This window comes from Ruditapes philippinarum, unplaced genomic scaffold (assembly GCF_026571515.1).
Source record: "Ruditapes philippinarum isolate M1 unplaced genomic scaffold, ASM2657151v2 ctg2535_1_1_1_1, whole genome shotgun sequence".
Taxonomy (NCBI): Eukaryota; Metazoa; Mollusca; class Bivalvia; order Venerida; family Veneridae; genus Ruditapes; species Ruditapes philippinarum.
In genome coordinates this window covers 45,029-69,827 of record NW_026858958.1, presented here as the reverse complement: position 1 = coordinate 69,827, position 24,799 = coordinate 45,029, and the positions used below count along the sequence as shown (strand labels likewise).

The window sequence follows — 24,799 nt, the reverse complement described above, 5'->3', positions numbered from 1 at the left end:
GTATTGAAAGTGATATACTTTGATAGCAACAAAAAATACTCTGAATATTACGTTTCAGAATATTGGCTAATCTTACCAGTGAACGAAGTTTAATTTTTTTTCAAAATAAATCAGAACTCGCATAGCCCCTATTCGTATCCAAACAATAGGCCAATACAACCTTTAAAAATGCGGATCAGCAGGACGGCCTGAACACACTGCTTGCACATATGCTTGCACATAACTGGCAATGCTTGCACATAACCGGCAACGCTTGCACAAAACTGGCAATGCTTGCACAAAACTGGCAACAGGAATATTGAATCACCGGAATCTTTAACAAAACAATTTTGTAGGAATTTCTTTTAATATATACTCGTGTATTTAATTTCATAAATATCATAGGTGAATTTTTAAAAGTCAAAAAGAAAAGTTTGACTTTTATTTTTGTGTTGCTTTTTTCAAGTATGTCAATACATTTTTCATCATCTATTCATTAAAACTGTCACTAAACAGCTTCCTGTTTCATATGCACTACGAGAAAGTTATTTGAATTTTGTCTACAATCTCTTATCTGGGGATTTCTCATTGGAGTACACAGTCCATTATTTGGATGATTTGCATGATCTGTCTTGACTATGAATTTGCAAACACTATCATCTGAAGGTATTGTCTGCATTTTAATTTTTAAGCCTGAAGAATTTGCCGTCGATGGTGAGCGCATGGAGCTTAGTGTTGTTTTAGAGTACATAGATCTTCCAGCACGCAATCTAGAATCCGTTCCCTGGTTTCTCCGAGCGTTCCGCCATCTTGATTTAAGACAGCAACAGCATCTCATAAATTCTCTTTTGAAATTAATTGTAAAAAGACCTGAAATGAAAATGCATTTACAATAAAATAAATTTCGATAAACATTTGTTTCAAACATAAATGATTTGGAACGGATTTATATGACCGTTTAAGTTAATATCTATCCTAACAAAATTTGCAAGTACATTAAGATGTCAATGTCTAATAACTCTATATTATTATAACATTTTTTTATAATTTATAAGAAGTCGTTGATACTAAACGGAGAGACCTAAGTTATATTCTTATTTATTTATGTATTTTTTGTCATGTTAATCCAATATGTTTAGTGAGTCGGTTACTTTTAATGACATTTAAATAAAATATATACATATTGACAAAAGTCAGAAGTGATAAAAAAATTAAAACAAAATGGTGTTATTGTTTTTCATTTCTTTAATAACAAAAGCCAAAAGTCGATCAATGCATTTTAAAAATAGAACGTAAAACATTTTCTTGGAGAAGACTAAAAACGTTAAAACAAACATACCATACACAATTGGATTAACACAGGAATTAGACACAGCGAATATGAAAAGACAATTCTGTATTTTGGGGTCAAGCTGCCTTGCTGACTCTCTGAAATAAAATGTAAGGCATGTTACCTTTAAAACTAAATGTCTCTATATTCATTTTTTTTTGGAATTATACTGAAATAAATACAAATTCCGGAATTCTAAAATTAACCACAATATAGGCTTGGAAAAGACTATAATTATTATAAAAACATTTATCTAATGACGTTAGAAACATTCTATTCTATGTGCATCATCAACATTGGAATCTTTTCAGAATGTGTTTCCTTTTATTTTAAATATTTGAGTTTTCCTCGTTTCATGTCAAGCTATATTACTTTTTGTTGGCTACACAAAACAAATTAAATAAACCTCAAAACCACTTAAAAACATGATCGTGAATATTTCATAAAGAAAATCATTCAAGTTTCATATTTGTACTTTGTATTTGAAAACAACATTTTCTTTTTTGACTATCAAAATGATATATATGTGTTACTCGTTGGTTCTGTATATGTCTTTGTGTATTTAAAGGTAAATTGAGCTTACATTATCAAAAACTATAAAACTAAGTAAGATATTCTAAGACACAATACACATACCTATCAAACCAGTACCAGACTGCAAGAACATAGTATGGAGTCCAACAGAAAACAAACACGCCAACTGTAACATAAATAACACTCTTGATGTTATACATTCCTACACTTAAACGATTACAAACAATATTTATGTATTGAAATTATTATATGTTTACATTTGTAAAAATAATGTATTTTCAGCATAATTTTTTTGACATAGCATAAATGCATTAAACAAATGTTACCGATGAATGGCAATGGTATTATAAATCTTACAGGCTTCGTGTTTGTAATGCCATTCTAATCAACAACAAAATAAAGCTTCAAACGAGTTTTGATAATCTAATGAAAAACATTCAGTTAAAGAATTACTAAATATTATTAATAAATGCGACAGCATCTTAAACCATTTTAAGAAAAATTTAACTATCTCATATATTGTTATATCATTTACTTGCACAATCCTTTAACTTCATATGAAATATTCGCATCTTATTTCTTTAAAAAGTAAGTGAATATATATGAACGTACATCGGACGAGTGACAGGAATTAATATAAAAAGCAATAAGTAAAATTTAATCATTAATTAAAGGTTGATTATATATAATTATTTTAAATAAGTAAATAAACCAAGAGTTTGTGCCAATTAATGTAACGCATGGTATGCTAGTCCAATTTAAGGTCCACTTTTCCCCAGAAATGCTTATTTTTACTTCTGAAAACCTTTTTGTTTTTGGTATTCTATTATAACGAAAAGTTACTCATTGGTCAATTTCTATCTATATTTAACATTCAGTGCTGCTTTATTCGGTTGATAAGGTTGTGACATGTTCTTAAACCGTAGTGTAATGATATAGTGTTTACTCAAATAATACAATTTATAATACTGATAATCTTTATATGCCTTATTTTTGTTTGTGTAGGCATTCATACAGACTTCGTATACCTGACATTTAAAGCATAATTAACTAATTTACTTTGAATATTAATATGTACTCGTATATTCACAAATTCAACGGCGTTAACATGACAAGCTAATAACTGACATTCATTTTAGATATAACCAGTATTAGTAGTTGTTTCACATAAATACGCAAAATTGTATTACCAATCACTAGAGTCATTTTCAGCGTTTTTGATCTGGCTCGCTCAATGTTTCCTACCGCTGACCTCCGTAGTCGTCCGCCTGAAGAATTCATTTCTTGCATTTCCTCTGAAACAGTATATTTAAAATGTGCAGACTTCAATTAAAGCACGGCGTTTTACATATTACTTGTGTGTTACTGTAGTAAATGAAAAATGTGGAAATGTGAATATTCTTTTTCTGTAATGCAGTAATGGGGAACAAAAAATTCCTTTAACAATACGGTAACACTTATCTTTAAAAATTAAAATTAAATTACGGAAAAGGTCAAAAGGTCTTTAATTTCTTAGGAAACCTATATGCAAAAGCAAATTACTTACACATCATTAACAACAGAATAAAAAATGGCTTGATTTCTATGTTTGTTTGTTTGTTTTGGTTGGTTTTACGTCGCACCAACACAGTTAAGGTCATTATGGCACCGAAACAGGAAACATGATACTGGCTAACTTTGGGTGTAACGAAAATCAAAGCTACACTCGGGGTCAAAACTAACTCACCTGCTGGTGCAAAGAAATGCATTGACTCAAGCTATTCCAATCCAATTATTTTTCATACCGTATAACTTATATTAAAGAGTTCTATAAACAAAAACGATAATACGATATGGACAATATTTGCATATTGAAGTGCATTATATAAATTTTGTAATTTTGGACAAAACGGTTCAGCTTACAAGTAAATCACATACCTTTACTTTGCCGTGTTTTCTTTGAGATCTCTCGTAAAATGAGCAAGTATGACATGGTGATAATGATCAGAGGTAAACCATACATTGCAATCATTGTGAACATGTTGTAAACGTTCTCATGGAATATAGTCGGAAAGAAGCCAAACGTGACACATTGCTTGAACCATGGGTGGTTTGGATGAGAATCCTCGTGGAAAATGACGCTCTGAAAAATAAAAAAGACCAACATCAAATCTTTATCTGCGTCAGCACATAACGTTGTAAAAGAATTTCTATGAGAATCCAGATTTAAAAAAACAAAGCTCAATAACTTATAATTAAATTAGTATTTTCCAAAATAAATTGTTTTAAGACCCTTTTTATTTTTATTATTGAAAAAGAAAAAATTAAAATTATTTATAAAAAGTGTGAACAAAATATCAATCGGAAAAAATTGTTGTGAAATTGTTTTAATGGAAAAGTGGTTGTCTTATGCATTACTAACAACATTCCATATTTTTATGAATTAAGCAATTATACAAATTAAGAGCTACCATGAAAACATCGCAATGTGAATACAAAGAATAACAGATCGTGAAGATGTTGCTATGAAATATAATTATGTTTCTCTGTAGATGTTGCCAAAATCATTATTGCATTTGCCCCCAGATTTTGAGAATCCTGCTTACATTAAATACTCATGTTTGTACTTTTCTGTTATTTCCGCAGAACCTGAATCGCAAATGAAGATAAACGAGTATTTTAAAGCCAAGATATATTCATATTTAATGCCTTGACATAAAAGCACTGCTTTTGGTCTATCTGAAAATTGATATTTCGGTAAGTCATTTACTGAAATGATTATGCACTCTTATTTGATTATTCATTTCTGTTGTCAACTATATGGTGGCATATTTCTACAAACAATTCAGTTATCAAATAAATAAAATAGATGTATATATTTTCGATTAAATAGCTTCACAACAAATATGTCTATAAAGTATACGATAAATATCTGCAATACTAGATACTCGTGCATATTCTAGACAATGCAGTATACCATTAGATAATTTATTTACGTTTCCAATTATTATGTAAAACTCAGTGATTTAAGTGGTTTAAAATTGCCAAACCTTCACAGACAAAACAAGGGATGTGCACAAAACATTCCACTGTAACTGGTTATTAAAATTTTGAATAGTTACTATATACCCAAAATTTATCTATAATTTAACCTACTAACTCACTTTCACTTATGTTTCATACATATACAAATATAAATTTTTGTTTAACTTGAAAAGGTTGATTGTTGATAAATGGTTAAAGCTTTTAATGTAAATAAAAAATAACAAAACTAATAAAAAAAATATGTTTTTCTTGATATCAATTTTGTTTCTATATAAATCGCAATCGAATTTATTGGCAAACAATAACCATCATCAAGAGCTGTCGGTAGGACAACAATGCTCGACAATTCTAAGTGCTTGATAGTAAAAGAGCCTTGATAATGTAAAATGTTCTGAGTTAATAACTAAGGACAATTTTTTTTCTTTAAATTCATGTTACAGTTATAGGCCTTGGAGAGAGTCCTATTATGTTCTCAAAGAAGTGTATAAAATTTCAACTTGTTTCAATAGAATATGAAAATATCTGAGGTGGTATGCAAACCAAAATGTTAATTCTAAGTTAAGGTGACAACAGACACTTTCCGTGGTACTAACATAAATGTCATTTAAACCAACTTATTTTAGTAATAATTGTTATTTATTTAATATTTGTGCATTAAATGTCGCTGATCATCATAAAAAATAACATATTTGAAAAATATGCCTTTGTAAATGATTGATTTTTTAATAAAAATCCAAAATTTTTAAATCGTCATATCAAAGTCATTTTTTATTTTTTTGTTATCAAACTTTTGGAAAATAAACATACTTATAATATCTGGGGAACCGTGTCTCAAATTTTTTCTATCTTTTCTCAAAAAAATATAACGTAACGTCAAACAATTTATGCGACTTTTTCACCATACATAATACGTAATTAAAGATAATTAAGTCGCTGATTGAGCAAACAAAAATCCCTGACACGGTTCCCTCCGTAAATGAATTCCCTTTCATGTGCTTTAAACCGCATGTTAATTGCTTGATTATTAAAAAAGTTATGCCGATTCAAAGTTAGTCCGTCCCGCATCAAACGAAGAGTCATAAATCGGCTGTTCTCTCTCGGACCCCTATGTTTCACGCTAAATAATTGCGTAATACACAAATATCGCACCAGAGAGGGTCACAGGTTGCGGTAAGATACTCTAACAACATTTTATGACCCAGTGACATCTGACCAATTAAAAATTTGCTGATTAATATCAGTTTATAACAGAAATTTCTTCAAATCTTAATGTGATTTACTGTCCGTCTGGTATCGGTCGCACATGTCACGTGACTTTCGGTAAAATTTGAGACACTCGGTGGGGGGAAATGGAACGTATTTGTGCACCGCTAGCGGGGTATTTAATTGTTTCACTTTTGAAGTTTATTATTATTATCATCAGCATTATTATTATATTATACCAGTGTCACTCTGTCTGTGTATTCGTGTATGAAATTCCGTTAAAATATAAATTAAAATAACAAAAAACTGAGCTTCTGACGGTATTTTAAAGGCCATGGTAGATGTACAAATAAGAACGGGATATTATATATATTTTTTCCTCCAAATTGATATAAATGCTTCACATATTTTAATAGAAATAAAAGGTATCACTCGATCATTATGATCTGACCTTCTTGACTTCTATTATCATGAAAATCATCTATGCACGGTATAGATATTCAGTTTCTACTGGGATATACAATAAATTCCATACTTTGTCCCAAGTTTATTAGAACTGTGTTCGATTTACTGGCGAACAATTTATTCAAAGCATTCACTGATAATATATATTAATATCTTTTTTTATTGATTCATGGAGAAATAATCATCCTTAAACAATCTAAAATCGTTTAGAAATTTGTCAGGGACACCTTACCACAAGTCATATAGGCGTTCACATAAAAATGTTGTCTGTTTTTGTTGTTGTTTTACTTGACATTGTTAGAAAACGAGGTTGAATGTAAAGCAAGCCGTTGAATCCGTACACAAGTCCATAAACTCAATGTAATATCTATCAGATTAACGGGACAGACAAATTATTTTCACACAATATGGATATTTTAGCAACTTTATTTTTAATCAACCCCGTGGTCGTGCGATTTGCCGCTATGCTTAATTATTCATGTTTCATACATTATGTTACGTACATTTGCCGACAATTTCTTATTTTATAAAAAATGCCAAAATAAAAGGTAGACGATATTCATAAAAGATGTACGGTATTTGTACGATACATGAATTACATGTAGTATGGACCAGTATGGAGTAATTCACGGATATTTGGAACTACCGATTTCCCTCATTGATGCCTCAACAGGGGGCGGAGCGTTATCGATAATTGACAGGTTACGCGAATAGCAGATAAAAATGGTACAGGTACCGTTTTAAAACGTTTAAAAAACACATTTTTGGACTAACTGCTTCCAAAATAAATCACGAATGTGTTCAGAAAAGGTTGATGAATCTACTAAGCAAAAAATCTCATTTTAGGTATTTTCAGTGATAATTGACTCCGTTGTCACCTTAAAAATGGGCATAATTCTGTCAAAATGCTTGATACATTTACCTCCTCCTGTCTACAGGTTTGGGTTATAATGGTGAAAAAGTGTGCAAAGTTTCAAAGCCATATGTGAATAGACTATGAAAATATTTGAGATATTACAAAAACCTTAATGTAAATTTAAGTCGAAAAGGGGGCATAATTCTGTCAAAGTGCTTGATACAGTTACCTCCTCCTGTCTACAGGTTGGGTTCATGATGGTGAACAAGTGTGCAAAGTTTCAAAGCCATATATCAATGGACTTTGAAAATATTTGAGGTATTACAAAAACTTTAACATTAATACTAAGTCGAAAAAGGGGCATTATTCTGTCAAAATGCTTGATACAGTTACCTCCTCCTGTCTACAGGTCGGAGTCATAATGGTGAACAAGTGTGCAAAGTTTAAAAGCCATATGTCAATGAACTGTGAAAATATTTGAGGTATTACAAAAATTTATGTAAATTCTAAGTCAAAAGGGTGCATTGTTCTGTAAAAATACTTGATACAGTTACCTCCTCCTGTTTACCGGTTGGGGTTATGATAATGAATAAGCGTGCAAAGTTTCAAAGCCATATGTCAATGGACTTTGAAAAATATTTGAGGTATTGCAAAAACTTTAACAGAAGTGGTTACGCCGACGACGACGCCGACGCTTGGGTGACTACAATAGCTCTACTTAATCTTATCGAAAAGTCGAGCTAAAATGCACTGTAGTTTACTAATAAATTTATAAAATCTTTAGGAAATACCTCGGCATTCCCATAACAGCTTAGCGGGCGGGATAATATGACATCCCGCATGCTCATAGCCTCGTAACACCAATCAACCTTTACCCACGAACCCGACTAGCTACTGTTGTTTTTTTGTGTGTATAGCGTTTCACCTTTAAGCTTCACCGTTAGGAGTCTCCTCCAAATTATCATTTTAAAGAACGCAAGGCAGGAAAATACATAGAGGATGTACATGTATTTTAGAGAAAAAAATCAAAATTGGAGAGGAAATTTCGGATTCTTATTTTTTTATCGCCATTGATTATCAATTTCGGTGTAACGATGTTGACTCTATAGGAAATGGAACGAGAAAACTTTATATATTGTGATTCTACGAAAATAATCATGCATTGCGAAATATTTGCTTTATTACATGTTAAGGACACTTTGTTACTTAAATAAACATCCTTGATAAAAAAGCGTTTCATTGGTTGATTAAATCACGATCCTGTATATATTTCTACCGGTCAAGTTTAAAGTCTTTTTGAATAATAATATTTTCAACATAAAACTACTTACAAAGAACTTTTTCTTAGTTTTCTGTTTGTGTACTAGCGTTAGTATAAAAGAATTAGTCCACATCTACATCACAGTATTTCCAGTTCCGTCAATTCAAATATTAAAACGCTCATTTATTAGTACCCTTCAATTAAGCCACCAGAAACGAGATTGACGATCTGTTTCCTTTCTAATTTTGTTTAGTAGCCGTTTGTTAAGTTTTTTAAAGTACGCAAAACCTTTTTGACAAAAATGTGACATTTTAACAAAAAAATATACATCAATTTTATGAAGCAGTGCTTTGAAGTGCAAACGAAATAAATCATTAAGTGTTTGTTTCCTATTTAGGACTGGTTGTGCCTAACATAAACAAATCGATGAAAACTGCAACGAATAATTGAAGAAGCATGTTTGCCGTTCTCTGTGTTAAGAGCAGAGAAAATTAGTAAAATTAAATTTTAAAAATACTTATTTGGATATGTGCAACAAATATTTCATACTTTCCATATTTTACTGCACTAAGAAATCATTTAAATACATATTATATCTATTTTCTGTCATTATACCTGTTAAAGGTCACGGGTATTGTGATATAGATTCCATGTCGGATTTCCGTTTCATCATGCTGTAAGTTTACGAACATTAATAATTCCCTAGATAGGACATCTTCATATTCCAGGGCATGTTAACTCATTACGACACACACATTTGCAGACTATCAGTTCACAAGTAAATCAATTCCTTAAGGTAAAATATCTATAACGTTATTATACACGGTGCATATCTTGATGTTGATTTTTTGTAGCTTATTCTGAAGTTGCAGTACATGAAAAACGGGGACATGACAAATCAGCAGATAGATAAAACATTCTAGTGTTCCGTGGTATACATCTTTTCCACGTGTCATACCTCCTTTCCTTATTACAATGAATTTTTACTGGCTTGTTATCCATCGCTGGTTTGTTTTGAGCAGAGAGTGGCCTGTGCATGTACAAAGAGGGTACCGTTTCAGCAGATTTCGCAAAGAGGGTACCGATATGGATATGCACCGTGTTATATGTACTGCAGCAACATCTTTATTAGAGAAATGACAGTAGGTTATGAATGTCCATTCTATCGTCTCTCGTAGAGAATAGGGTACAAGTATTGTCATTGTAAAAGGGTAAAGTGTCGAAATAACTGGCAATTTTATATTTAAATGAATTTGATAAAAAGTATATAATTATTAAGAAAAAACTTGAATGACATTTACAGTAAGGGTACTCGTGTGAAAACGAAGAGTTTTATCACAAGTAACTTGTGGTTGTGTCGCAAAGGACATAACTTAATAACTTTTAGAAATAGAATGATAGTGCCGCACGATTGTCAAGGAGTATATATTATACACAATTTATAACTTTACTTGGAACGTTTATGGCACCATTTAAGGTCGTCTTTTGAAATTTTATTATGATTAAGATAGTTTGCTTCAAAGTATAATATTGCAAGGCTTAAATATATCAAACAAGGAAATCGCTGATCTACTAGTAAGTCGTCGACACGATGTAAGTATAAAACTATGGTGGCTGATTTATGCCATTCGTGTTTTCGTCCCGCTAAGCGAAAAGTCGAATATAAACCAGTTATATTTCGCGGGGCGAAAACACGCTAATAGCGGGGGCGCAAGACGAAGTTTAAAAAATAAAACCGCCGCGGGGCGAAGTTTTATTTATTAAACTTCACCCCGCGCCCTTACTAAGTAACGTGTTTTAGCTTCGCGCCCCGCCATTTTAACTTGTTGATTCTCGACTTTCGCTTGGCGTCGCGGGGCGAAACACGAATGGCACAAATCAGTCACCATTTAAAACCCCTGTTTTAATATTACTGGCAATATACATGTAGTTTTCGTCTTGTACATGGTCAAGCTGAATTTTAAACGTATTTGCTCTTTCCTTTGCAATTTTAATAACGTCAAAATATTTTTACTTTTTGAGGTCTTCCTCAATCAGTAAAGGTCAAAAGTCGCCATATGACCAATACCGAGGCGGTGTGACTAAAAACCCAACAGAAAGGATAAAAACAGTATTTACTATCATACATTAAGTGTATTTAATTAATGACAATAATTCCATTCTTCTTATGCAGATTTCTGCATATGCAACAGATAAATTCTCTTAATGGTTAGATTACTGTCATATATGTTCATAATAAATCAGAATCGTCTTTAATTAAATTGGTATAAAGTTCCTGCTACAAACCACCTTCAGGGCAATACATCGCTTAATGCTATTTAATCATCGCGTGCCTTACAGAATAATAATTATCTGATTCCATCTACAAAATTCAATTAACCATATATTACAACTCTAATGCTATTATGTCATATAATTAATTAATGCACTTGCTGATGCGAGTTTAATATTTGATACTGATATCTAATAATATTGTCTATAATTAAATTTGGATTATGGTAATGAAAAACATTGGGTTTTTTCCATCTGATATTTTGCATATTTACAAATTAATAAGATATGTCTTGCAACACAATAAATGCCTAATTATTACTAATTATTTACAGCAATTTGCATGCATATATACCAGACGACTAACTGATTAAGTGGCGACATTTCAAATCGGTAATCATTTAAATACGAGAAACTTTTCCAGAAATAATTCGAAATAATTAGAGATAATTCAGAATCTTACAGTTTATTTTAGGATATTTACTGTTCATATAATTGGATACAAATAACATGTGATACATCGAAATAGTATAAAAAAAATCGTTGTAATATATCTCTTTAAAGCGTATGCTACTTTTAATGGAAACATTTTGTTTGAACATATCAAAACGAGACTTGTTTTATTCGGCTGCTTTTGAAACATCTCAGCTTTTAAACACGGACTAAATACTGCCCTGCATTTGACTGTGTACGAGTACTCACTTGTGTTATTGAAATTCTAATGTTGAGCTGGCTACCAGTTCATTCAGTGTTACAATTAATATGTCTTCTTAACGTAATGTGTTTGTTTTCTTTTGTGGAGGAAACTATTTAAAACAAAGCGACAACTTGCTGCTTCTTACAGGGTACAACCATGTTAAATTAATTAGATGAATTATGATTATACCGCTAACTTGCAAGACAATTCAATTAATATTTTCATCTAAATTAACTGCTTTCCACAATGCCTTATTACTTTTGTCCTACATACAGAACACAACAACGGCGGTAAAGGGACAACACTAGCACTCTTATACTTAATTCTATAATGACAGTTACAATTATCAGGATAATGCGTCAGTATTTTTGTCGATTCCTTCAAAAACAATATGTTCTATGTTAGCATTTTACAGAATTGAAATTAATTTTGCATATATTCTCATAGGCTGATTTTATCGAGTTTTTATAAAAAAAAAAGTCCAGGATCTTTAAATTGAAAACAGTGCACAAAGATGTATACATTTTGTATTCAGGCATGACAAATCCAATTTGACTGTGTAATTGTGAATTTGCCTTAACTAAAACAGCAGTAGCAAGTCCACATGTATCATGCGAACGTTGACACTTTATCGCTGGTGCAGCCATACAAAGTGCTCTTAGCTTCAAATTAACTTACACATGTTATTAACACTCGTGTATATAAACGTTTTTATAGTACTTCATTTGTCACTTACGCTTACTTCTGTCAGATCTATGGGCACTTTTGCTCTTGCTTTTGCTTTTATGTCTAGCCAATCATATGGAATTAGGATATAATGTGGCAATCTTTTTTTAAATTTCTGTTAAATAGCGATATCTAGACATTAATACGCTTACTAAATATACTAAATATATGATGTTGCTGAAAGTATAACTAAAAATTAATTATACTCGTACATAAACGAAACAAATAGGGTACTTCTTGTAGCAAATACATGCTATTTTTTTCTTTTCTGTTTTGTAAAAGGGTTGAATTAAATAAATTGATGCAGTAAGTTGTAAGAAATATATATGTACACAGTAATCACAAATCTTTAGATTTAGAAAAATTTACAAATCTTTTAATGTGTAACAAATAATTTCATCGTTATTGGCATTACATATACTCAGAGTTTATGGCTTCTTTGAACCCTAATATACTGATCTCTCCTATCCTTAAGTCATTTGTAATCTTCCCGGTAATTCTATGATGCAGATGGAATGGTTTATAAAGAGTAACCTAGTACAAAAAGGTAATCCGATTGATTAAATTAACTCACTTGTCAGATTTTAGTTCAAAATGATTTTTGGAAGCATTTTATGCTACAGATTATCTTGGCGTCTTGCTATCGAAAATAATTGTTTGTATTACAAATAAGTATAAAGTATATACGTTTTTCATTTATTTGATAATTTAATGGTACATTTATATTTTTCTGCTATGGATTATTTCTGCTTAAGGAATTAGGACATTCATTAATTGAAAAAGTATTTTTCATGATAAACAGATATACATGTATTTTTTAACAATATTTATAAATCTAGATAAAGTGTGTTTCAAGTCTACAAACGTATCACTGATAGTATTTATATATTTTGGTCAATATGTAGGCCGTTTTAATCATAACCTCATTAAAATAATAACACACAGTATGTAGTCCACCTAGTGTGGGTTGTTTTTTTTTTTTTTTTTTTTTTTTTGTATATACTGCAATGCCTTTCTACTTTTTTTCGCTTTTAAATGATTGTAAATCTAGGAAAGGCACAATGGCACGAGAAGTGAAACCAAACTGTTATAACATTTTGGAAATGATTTTTGATGTAATATAATTGATGTACTATGTCAACGTTGATACAATGAATTGAAATAAATTAAAGAGAAAATATTAGAATAAATTAAAGAAAAAAAGTAATAAAAAGGCAACAATGTACATCAATAATGAATAAAATCATAAGAAAAAAACCCAACTTCAAGCGGCAATAATATCACTTAGCTGATTTCGATATCTTACCAACCAAAATTGAAAATGAAATATTGCGGGCTCGCTTTGATTCATCCTATTCATAGACGACTGGTAAGCGCAAATTACAATGAAACAATCTTCATATCATATTAGATGTCGCATACTATACATTGGATTTAACCATTCTCATCTTTAAACCAGACATGATGATCACATTTTGTCTCTCTTTTGTACAGCTTACGATGGTTATTTAGTTTTTATGCTCCCCCTTCCGAAGGGAGAACATTTATCGCCGCTTTTTAATTTTCATATTTGAACACTCCTCATATTGAAAAAAGAGTGATCTTACTCAATGAAGGTTACTGTTTGTGTACACTTGGTAAGGTGATCTTTACTATTAATCTTTGTAGTTATATTATATCAGTATGATCTGGTGTTTCAAAAATATTTTATCTTTGATCCTTAATTTATTGAATGAGTTTTGTTAATATCAATTATATTGCAGAAGACATTGATTCATACCTCGGTCTCTTGCTAATGACACGTGTGTCTACTGTTGTTGATGACCACCAATAAATACTTTAAATTCAAATATTTCCAAATTTAGAAATAGACAAATGACTAACTTATCGATTTCGTTCTTTTAAACTGAGTACATACTCAGCATACAATCTTGGAAATGCGAATAATCTAAGAAACAAAACCTTCAATGAAATATAAATCTTTTTATTTCCCTTTTGCTTTCTCTTTTGCTCCCCAAACAGTCTCAAATTGGAAAAATTTGTATGTAGAAAATGACACCTTCCAACTCTGAACACTTTTAAATCCAATCAAGATAGAATTATGGAAAAATGCAACCTTAGAATAGTATACATTCAGGCACATACAATCTTATACCTTTGGTACAAAAAATCCATTTTCCTTTCCATTTGCTCTAAACTATATATCAAATTAACTGCATAAAATATTCTTCCTTAACATTTTATTTATTTCCTTTAAATTATACACTGTCAGGTGATTTTAATTAATGTAAGATAATACATGTCAAGACAGGGTTTCTAAACGAGCTCTCATATGTCTAGATGATCGCATTTACCGTGTTGGTATAAACATGTAAATAAGTCAGATAAAATCGTTTTTCACTTAAATTTTGAATGATAATGGGAATATTGTAATGATTTGAATCAAATTAAAAACCCTTGCGTTCTACACTAAAAACGCTTGTATGTTTGTTTGTTTTGGGTTTTTAAACGCCGATATTTCATATTTTTGTTTTATTACTGTAACAAATGACTATTAGACTCAACGTCGGAGATCAATTTCACGGCAAACGTTTAAATTGTTAATTCAATTATAAATATGATTGAATTACTTTCATAACGTTAAGTGATAATATTACATGTATAAAAGTTAATATTCGATATTGAAAAAGTGATCCCTCGGAAGAATTAAAAACAACAAATCTACATGAAAATAACAGACTCGGTTTGATTGAGTCTGTAAATGAGTGGCAGAGGGATAATAAAAAAAGTGCAACTTCCCTCACGCTCCTAGCACCGGATTAAGCGGTCCTCAATTCTCAACACTTAATAGTGCTGGCATCAATGATCCCGAAGGACCAGAAACATATAACAACACTTAAGTGAAGTACGGGGCAACTGAAGAAGACACGTGTTTAGTTGTACATATAAATTGCCGACATAACTTACGAATTTACGCAAAAAGTAATTAGATGATTTTAACACTTAATGATAAAAAACTTGAATGCTTAAATATTACACTTATTCTATATACATTTTGCCTGCAGATGGACGCTTGATTATAAAAATCAAAAATAAAATCTAAAAGTTTTTTTTTTCATCTTTGTGAACTAGATTTTATTCAACAATGTATTGAAATGTATTTTTTTGAAAACTACATAAACATGTATCATGGTTAATGTTTGCCAATAAATTTTGAAATTAAAGCATTGTTAGTTTATGTAGTGAACGTATTTTTCTTTGTCTTCGTTTGTTTATCTGTATTCGTAAATACGGCGACATGTTAAAGTCAGTAATAACTGCAAAAAGGAGTAACAATGTAAAGAATATATATTTGTTTTTCATACAAGACTTTTGATATGCTTTTATAGTCCGTCTTAAATATTGTTTGTTGATATATTTCAACATTATGCAAAAATAATTCTAAGCATAATTATACATGAATGCTACTTGTAAATTTAAAAGGCCCACCTGTTTTCCTTTATGAAAGATAAACAACATTTATTTCACATTAACGTCACAAATAAGAGTAAAAACTCTAAATTATACGCACTACTGAATGTTTGCAATAATCCAGATATAAAATTATTTTTTCATGAACTGACATTTAAAGCTGCACGCCTCCAGATGAGCAAAAATATTTCAAGAAAATCAATATTGAGAAAAATGTACAAATATTTTAAGAAATGTAAAATCATTCGAGAAGCAAGTAACGTTTTACATGCTTTGTGTGGTTTACGACTGGTTTGGCAGTATTTTATAACCATATTTCTACTGCGTTACTATTGCAGTAAGGCCTGTTTTTGCATATGTTGACCACATTTTGGTAATTTTCTTGGATTGTAAGTACCGTTGGCAATATGTAAATTACTTTATTGGTCACATTACATTATTTTACTTATAAATACATTTCCAAAATTTTTATGAAAATTTATATGAATCTGGAGGCGTGCTGCTTTAAAAACTAACTCGTTTTACTCTTAATTTTCATATAATCACTTGATTAGATGCTAAAAACGATTCCTATTTGTTAATGAAGCATAACACGCGTCATTATGACTGCAATTTTGATTGACATATTAATGTTAGAAATAATAAAATAAAAAAGCATCTTCAACAATGTACATTTTATAAAACTTCTAATGATAATCTTACCAAACCGACATTCGTTACATTTTGAAGTTGTTATTAACAATATGCAACATCTTCACCAATGCCTTCTAGCATAGGTTGGAGTATTTTTTTACTATTTGCAATATTGTGAATTTAGGATAACAAGACAAATTGACAGCAACCCTTTTCATTTTTTTTCTTAAGTAGTTATATAAAAATTAAGATAAACTGATGTGCCATAATTTGATAATATATAGAGGATATTTAAGTTTTTTCTATTAACACATGACTTATTTTCGTTAAGTGGTATGAAAATGAATATTTCATGAGTGATGCTAGCCACAAGTGAAATATTATGATTTTCATACCACAAGATGAAAATAAATCCTGTATTTATGGAAAAAACTTAAATTTTCTGTTTATCATATACATTTTTGTCTGTTTTGACATTACATTTTGAAAGATTTTTACTTAAATTTTGTATATTGGCTGAATTTAGAAGAAAGTAGTTCGGCAAGATATCAGTGAAAATACGGAAAAATATAATTCACTGCAGTGAAAAATAAATTTTACAGTGAAAATACGGAAAATGAAAATACGCATTTTATTCCATCAATATTTCTCAATATTTCATTTATAAGTATACAATAAAATTCCTATATCTTGTACTATCATAATCTAATTTTGAAATGACATCTCTGATATCGGTGCAACAGGATAGGAATCTGTTCAAAAGTCGTCAGGGAGTCAACTCAAATTTGCATGTAACCATTTGATTACAATTATCAAACATAATTCTGGTTAATTTTTTAAGATCCTATGTGTTAGGAATGTAGTCGCGTTGAATCGAAAACACGTTTGAAACACATTTTGTTTAATTTTAAAATTTAAAGTACGTTAGATATAATATAATAGATACTTATTTAACTAATACCCGTTCATTATATATATATATAATAAGGGAAATGCCAAATTGTCAATAAAATTAATTTATAAGTTGTATCAGTTGTTGTTGAATATAAGTTGAAATGTAAAAAAGACCTTCTTAAAGATAAACAATTGTGTAAGGTGTCAATTAAATACAGCTCATCTGGACGTGATTAAAAATTTCTTGCTGCCAAACATTTTGATACACAACGACTTGTTGAAAGTTAAAAAATGTCCGAAAGATTATAATGAAAATGTCTAAAATAAATGCTTATATAAAAGCGTGAAAAATAAATTCAAAACCATGTTTTCGTTACGTTCTGTGCCAAATTTTAATATTGACAAATCATTTACGTCAGTCACAAAAGTTGGACGTTTTTTGTATCTAGAACAGCAATATTTTACGCCATTGATGTAAAAAAAACAGTGATATATCACTTCAATTTGATTCTTTAACTATATTTTGATAAATGGAAATCCTTAATAGTTTTTTAACAATATTAAATTGTCGAAACGCCAAGAAATTTATCTATATCGCTCCATGTAGGCTGCAGAAAATTGACATAATTTAAATAAATGAGAAAATCTTTTCTAAATATATCAGTAGATTGATAAATGGCTAACATGTTATAGATGATCATATATTTATCCCCAATTCAAAAGGTTATTATTTGTCATGTTTTGGTTATCTGCTCAATATTTTTCACTTGAAAAATGTCTGTCTGTATATTCAACGGATTTAAAATAAAAAAATGGGATTTGATAATGAGAAATGTTAAGAAACTTTCATTACAGTGATATAAATTTCTGATTCATTATATATTGCTGCAAACAGAATACACTACCATTTATAATGGTAAACAAGAACGACGAATGTTTAATTTGCAATGGTAGAAGGTACTAAAATAGAAATGCAAGTCGTCTCGTTTAATTAATTATCGGAACTGTAAGTTAAAAATCTCCATTTCATTTCCAGAAGAATATATATTATGTTTGAAATAAGTAAATAAATAAGAAATATGAATATTTTTCAAAATATAAATTGATACAAGGACAAGGGACAGAAAACCGTCACTTAAGCAAGTATGCAGCTGCAGTTTGAAAAATACCAGTGGTTATTTTTATTGCTTTTTGGTCAGATGCATGATGATTATTTTCAAAATTGATTCCGACAAACATTTTTATGGCTGCATAATACTCTAGAAAATATAAACAAACACGCATAGGATATATCAACACTCCAGGACTGTGATACGTCAGTGTTATTGAGTATTCTCCCTTCAGACAATTTGAAAACAAACAACTTTAATCACACTTAGTAGACAAATGTACAAAATTCAACGGGTTCACTGGTACGACTATATATATTTCTGTCGTTTTGTTTATAATAAATTAATAAAAAAAATAAAGATTCAAATTAAATATATGTACTATAGCATATATTCATACGGAAAGATTAAAAATGTCAGACCTGTTTGATCACATTTTAAGTGGCTAATTAAATTTTCCTGTTATTTTTAAAATTTCAACTTAAATGATATCTGTTAATTTTGCATGGTATTTCGGTGAGATTGACTTTCTGCCTAAATACACATTTGTAATTTGCTAGCAATTTACAATCAAAGGCATAGGTGTAATAGATTTCTACAAATTCTATTTTTAAACAGTAAATTAGACACTCTCAAAGGTTACTCTTTTGTCCTATATAATTATCGTAAGTCAATCCCATCTTAATAAGATATGTTATTAATAACCTGTTACTAATCACCTTAAAGGGCATAACATTGCTTTAATGTGATCGTGTGTATGCGTGTCTAGTATAATAATAACTATCTAGAGTACATCTATCAAATCATATATTTCTAATGCTATTATATTATCGTGTTAATTATTGCAATAACTGATTCAAATTTTATAACTGACACTGAAATCTCACCTGATACGTTTATATGTATCAGGTATTATAATCTGGCAGAGGAAATGAACTTTCAATCTGCTTATACTCATTTAATTAAATTTGTATGACTGAGGTAGATTTAAAACTTTTAATAAAGCTTTATAGTTTTATCACTCACAATACCTTTGAATCTTTCATCCATTTTAAGCTTCTTTACGTCGTGTAATCTGATAACTATCAAAAATGATAATCTTGTTAATTGAAACATGGCGTTCTATATTCTAAATGAAGAAATCATATACATGGCATATTACATAAAATCTATAACCTTACAACTCTTAGTTTCGTTTTTTTTAATTAACCTAATAATGCCTTACTGACACGGAAAAAAAATGTTGATAGTGTACTTTTCCCTAAAAGTGATCCTTGATCATAAAGCCCATGTTTCATGATTAAATCATTTTGGTTTTTTCTAGTTAACTTTGTCATAGCCCATTCTTTAAAGTGTATAAAGCTATTTCTATATGCTGCAAAAAGTGTTATTTGAATTTAAAATAGAAATATGTCCGTATATTTCCTTCAGAGCAAATGGCTCATGCCAAAATCAATATTAAATAGTTAAAACAGAGCAAATAAGAATCCCTAAAAAAGTCCAAAACGTCAAAATTGAAAATGTTGCCGGCTAGGTTTAACCTTTCTTAAAATGACAGCATAATATTTTCTTGTGGAACATTTACATACAATCATTAGATCTATCTTTTTACCGGAACAACAACAAATAGTTTATTCAGATTTGTACATAGTACATCATCTTGTATATACATATCAATAAATATATATGTCAACGTGAGATACAATAAGAACATAATTATTTTTGACAGGAATGGTAGTAATTGAATACATATAAATCAAAACAATTAATCATGTATAAGGAGAAAGAACATGTATTAGAGTTATCTTTCTACAGTTAATACTGAATTTCTTAAAGCAAGAACGTTTTTGATGAACAGTGATAATTGTATGAGCTCGGTTTTATCACAAGAATTCAAAAGATTGATAAATTTATGAACAGATGGTCTTTTGACGTAAATATCCTTTATGTATTTTTTTCTTAATTCTGAATAAAAGCTGCATATACATATAAAATGATATTCATCTTCTATATCTAAATTGTTACAACATAAACAATATCGTTCATTACGGGGAATAGGGTTTCTATTAAATCTTCCTGTTTGAATTCTAAGAGGAAGACCACTCATTCGTAATTTACAAAAATAAAATCTAAATCCTTTTGGTAAAATATCTAAATATTTCTCATATTCAAATGTACTCTTGACATTTTTATAAAAAAATATAAAAGGGAACTATTTTCTAAGTTAGCAAACCATTCTTGTTTAACAACATCCAAAATGCGATTTTTAAACTCTGTCAAAAATATATTCTTATCTATGTAATTTATTTGATCAAAAACATATGAAAATCCATAAGCATTTAAAAATTTTTTCACATTTGTGACCCAGTTTACACATCCACTATTGCTGTCATTTAATGCTATATTATACAGTGTTTTTAATAAGATATTATCAGTCTCAACAATTTTCATCCAGTATTTTATTATTCTTATATATCTATTTACATACAATGAGTACCTTCCCAATTCGCCATAAACATATGCATTACATGTATTCTGTCTCACTTTTAATAATCTTTTGCAAAATTTTAAATGAATTCTTTCCATTGGTTTCGACTTAGAATATCCCCAGACTTCACATGAATAGTTCAAAATAGAAACAACAAAAGCATCAAATAACTGACAAAATAACTTTGGACTTAGATCATATTCATTACATTTACATAATAACACATTCATAGCCTTTAACGCCTTACCTATCAAATGTTCCTGATTCAATAAAAAGCTACCAGTGTAGTTAAAAACTGTTCCCAAGTAATTAAAGTCATTTACCACTTCAATTTTTTACCATCATAATACCAATTCTCTTTTGGTAAGAGCCCACCCCTTTTACAGAAGACCATTATTTTTGTTTTTGTTGTATTTACTTTAAGACCCCAGTTATCACAAATAAGTTTTTAAAGTGTCTAAAAGTTCTTGAGTTTCCTCAGGTGTCTGACCTATGATGGCCATGTCGTGAGCAAACAACAAAAAGAATTAAAAACTATATCCTCCAGTAATAGACCAGAGTCGACACTGTTTTGTTAAAAACAATTCTAAATCTTCCATAAAAAGAGAAAATAGCAGAGGAGACATTACCTCCCCTTGACGTAAGCCTACAGCGTAATTAAAATAATCAGAATAATTAGAAAATGACTTAACACATGATTTTACTTTTTTATACATATCCCTTACAATTCTAAGTATTTTACCTTGTATACCACAATTGTACAATTTTAACCATAGTCCATTTTATTTTACCCTTTATGTTACTATCAAAACATGTTTGAAATACTTCGATGTAATTTATTTGACTATTAAAATGCTTTTGTGAAAACATATCCCTGTAAATAATAGACAAAACAACAGTGACAATGAAATAGCGTCATAATCTAGTCTTATAAACAATCATACAGTGTTGAATCACCTAACATAATGATATTTCAGGGAATTGTCTGGCGTCGACATATTTGATATAATATAATGTTGTTACATTTTAAGTGTCGCTATATTACATATATTTGTAAAACGATACTTATGAATAAAACATTACATGTCAAAAGTGTAGAGAATGTGACCACGGTAAAGTCATTAACTGTGCTCTCAGAGGTTGAAAATGTATGTTATCAGCGTTATTTAATATCAGGGCTTTCTCTGACATTAATTCTCACCTACCAATCCCATCGTCATACTTTACACATAAGACATTTGTTAAAAGCTTGACCCATGAAAATAATAATATAGAATAGTGCATTGATCTGAACCATGCGTTTAATCTCATGGACGGATTTTAGCGACTGTCACACTTGATATATACTTTATATAATTCAATATTAAGTTTACTAAGGTTCATTAGACAATTGATTTTTCTGCAAAGAATATAAGATTATTTAAGCTGAATAGAATGTATTGATTAAAAAATAGGGTACCAGTCAATAATAACGGACAATATATAGATCAAAAGTTGTTTCTAATATAAGGAATATTGATGATACCAAATACAATGGTGTTCAAGTTAATCAGAGAATGAGTCACTTTAAAATAGCTTGTTGCAAGAAGTTACCCAAAATCAACATTTTCTGATGGCTACCTATGTATGTATATATATAACATTTTCATTTTAAAAAAGTAACCATTTTTGAAATTTAACTCTTACTAAACGTCATACAGCCAATATCTGAACCAAAGGAGTTTTTTTTACATAAAAGTAGTGCTTCGTATTATCGCACCAAACAAAATGTTGGAATGTGGTTATGGTGATGGTAGTTTTCACTCCGGATCACGGCAGTTAGCCACATTGAATTTACCAGAGCACAGTTCAGCCACCGCATGTTGGAATATTTCTTCTCTTCATTTATTTATGTTCAGGAAAGTGTAATAAACATGTATACCTAATGGACAATACGTGGTATCATAAATAAAAAAGTAGCAAAACACAAACGCTAGCATAATATCAAAATAAAATAAATAATCTTTATATTGTCATTTAAATCAAATGTTCTTTACTTATTTTTATTTTTTCATTTTTATAAGTACTAAATCTTCTAAAAATAAAGGGATCTTAATGACTTTCTAAAGACTAAAAGCAAAGTATCCCTTTTGAATAATTTGAAAGATAATTTGAACTTTATTACTTTACTTGATTAGATGGGTTTATTCATTATTAACTTAACCACATGACCTAACATTTATTCAAAATCATTGTAATCATAAAACAGAGTTTAGAATTTAAGTATATAGTGATAACTGTTCAACAATATCGTACAAATCTATTATTTCCGTTTTGTTATTTTAATTTTGTGTTGAAACTAATCGAATCGTTTTTCCAAACGATTCTTTTTTTATTTTAAAAATGTAATAAATTATTATTCTGTTTAGATAAAGGAAATGCTTTTAATACGAATCCTAAAAATTGTTTACTTTAATTATTGCTCTTTTTATAATTCTTTTTACAAATGAAGTTGCTGATTTGATCAGATGTAAATCTAAAGTTTAAGATAAAGTAAGCGACTCAGACTTAAGGGATAAAACATCAGTAATGCAATCGGAAATGAATATAAAGCAATAAAAATAAGAATGTTTAGATACTGTTCTCATTTGTTTAATTGCCTACAGCCAACAATTATTTGATGTTTGCTATTTAAGCTTTTGATCGGGACAAAAGCCATTCGGAATCAATGTTTCGGCAGAAATCCTTTTTTAATTGCATGTATTTATAATAGATATTTATGCTACAATACATTCACAAAGGTTTACCTGAGGTATACTAGCAACGATGCTGAATAACCATGCGAAGCCTAGCATTATCTTTCCTCTCTTATCGGAATCATTGAGGCTGAGCGGATATAGAATTGCAAAGTAGCGGTCTAGGCTTATAACAACCAACACAAAAGACGATAAGTATAATCCAAACGCTCTAAAGAACATCAAAATTCTACAGGCAGCATCCCCAGCAAGCCACTCAACTGTTGCTTTCCAGACCACTTCCAGCGGCATCATGATAAACGTTACAATCATATCAGCCATCGCAAGATGCATGATAAACATGTTTACTCTAGATTTATCATTTCGGTTCCGAAATAATGTTATAAATACAGTTAGGTTCCCTATCGCCGCTATAACGAAAAAACAGGAATATGCTGTAATAGATATCACATGTTGCACACCAAACTGCATTTCCTTTGGCAACTCCTCGGAGACCGGGAAATGACCCGAGGTCGAATTCGAACAATTAGTTTCGCAATAAGTCATGCTTTTGCTGATCTGGTGAAAAGGCACATTTGGAGTGTTTTTCTCTAACGATTCATTTAAAGTCACAAAATCCATTTTTGAATTTATAACAGCTATTGTATTTACGACGTATTTATACACCGATTATAAAGTGCGCAAAGGCTGGCAATATGAATTGTTTATTTCAATATCATTCTGTATTAGACTTAATATGCTTCATTTAATCTTCCTTTTTATTTTGTTTATTTTAACTAATTTTACTAACTTTTTTTAATATTCCTCCAATAAACTATGACAACTTAACTGGATTCATTAATGATTTTTAAAAAAAGATATCTACCGGAGATATGTATTTATACATTAAATAAAACCAGTTACGTCCACGTTGTAATTACTGGTCTGAAGCCATTTATACATTCAGCATGTTTCAAGACCCGTTGCTGATATTTCTCCTCACTGATTGGCTTTTCACAGAGCAAGAGTTTATAGCCTTTGAAATTTCCAATAAACTCTTCTCAGCAGTTCTTTGATCTGCCAAATCTTGCATTCCAATGAATAGTGTGATGTTTTTGTTTCACTAAACTATTGGACCACTGCA

At 30.0% G+C, this 24,799-nt stretch overlaps 1 protein-coding gene across 1 annotated transcript; it reads right to left on the bottom strand.

Moving 5' to 3' along the window:
- LOC132754785 (adipokinetic hormone/corazonin-related peptide receptor variant I-like) lies at positions 1 to 24,799 on the bottom strand. The gene is made up of 6 exons (XM_060745500.1): positions 23,728 to 24,799; positions 3,761 to 3,965; positions 3,034 to 3,138; positions 1,946 to 2,009; positions 1,319 to 1,407; positions 1 to 849 (listed from the first exon to the last, which is right to left on the bottom strand). The coding sequence occupies exons 1-6, from the start codon at positions 24,295 to 24,297 to the stop codon at positions 488 to 490; spliced, it is 1,395 nt and encodes a 464-aa protein (XP_060601483.1). The 5' UTR covers positions 24,298 to 24,799; the 3' UTR covers positions 1 to 487.

What these genes read in the sequence shown, in the direction of transcription:
- LOC132754785 (XM_060745500.1), bottom strand. Translation starts at nt 24,297, where the DNA reads ATGGATTTTGTGACTTTAAATGAATCGTTAGAGAAAAACACTCCAAAT. An exon ending in TCGTTGCTAGTATACCTCAG is followed by an intron (nt 3,966 to 23,727) that starts GTAAACCTTTGT and finishes TTTATTTTTCAG; the next exon opens with AGCGTCATTTTCCACGAGGA. An exon ending in GTCTGGTACTGGTTTGATAG is followed by an intron (nt 1,408 to 1,945) that starts GTATGTGTATTG and finishes ATTTTATTTCAG; the next exon opens with AGAGTCAGCAAGGCAGCTTG.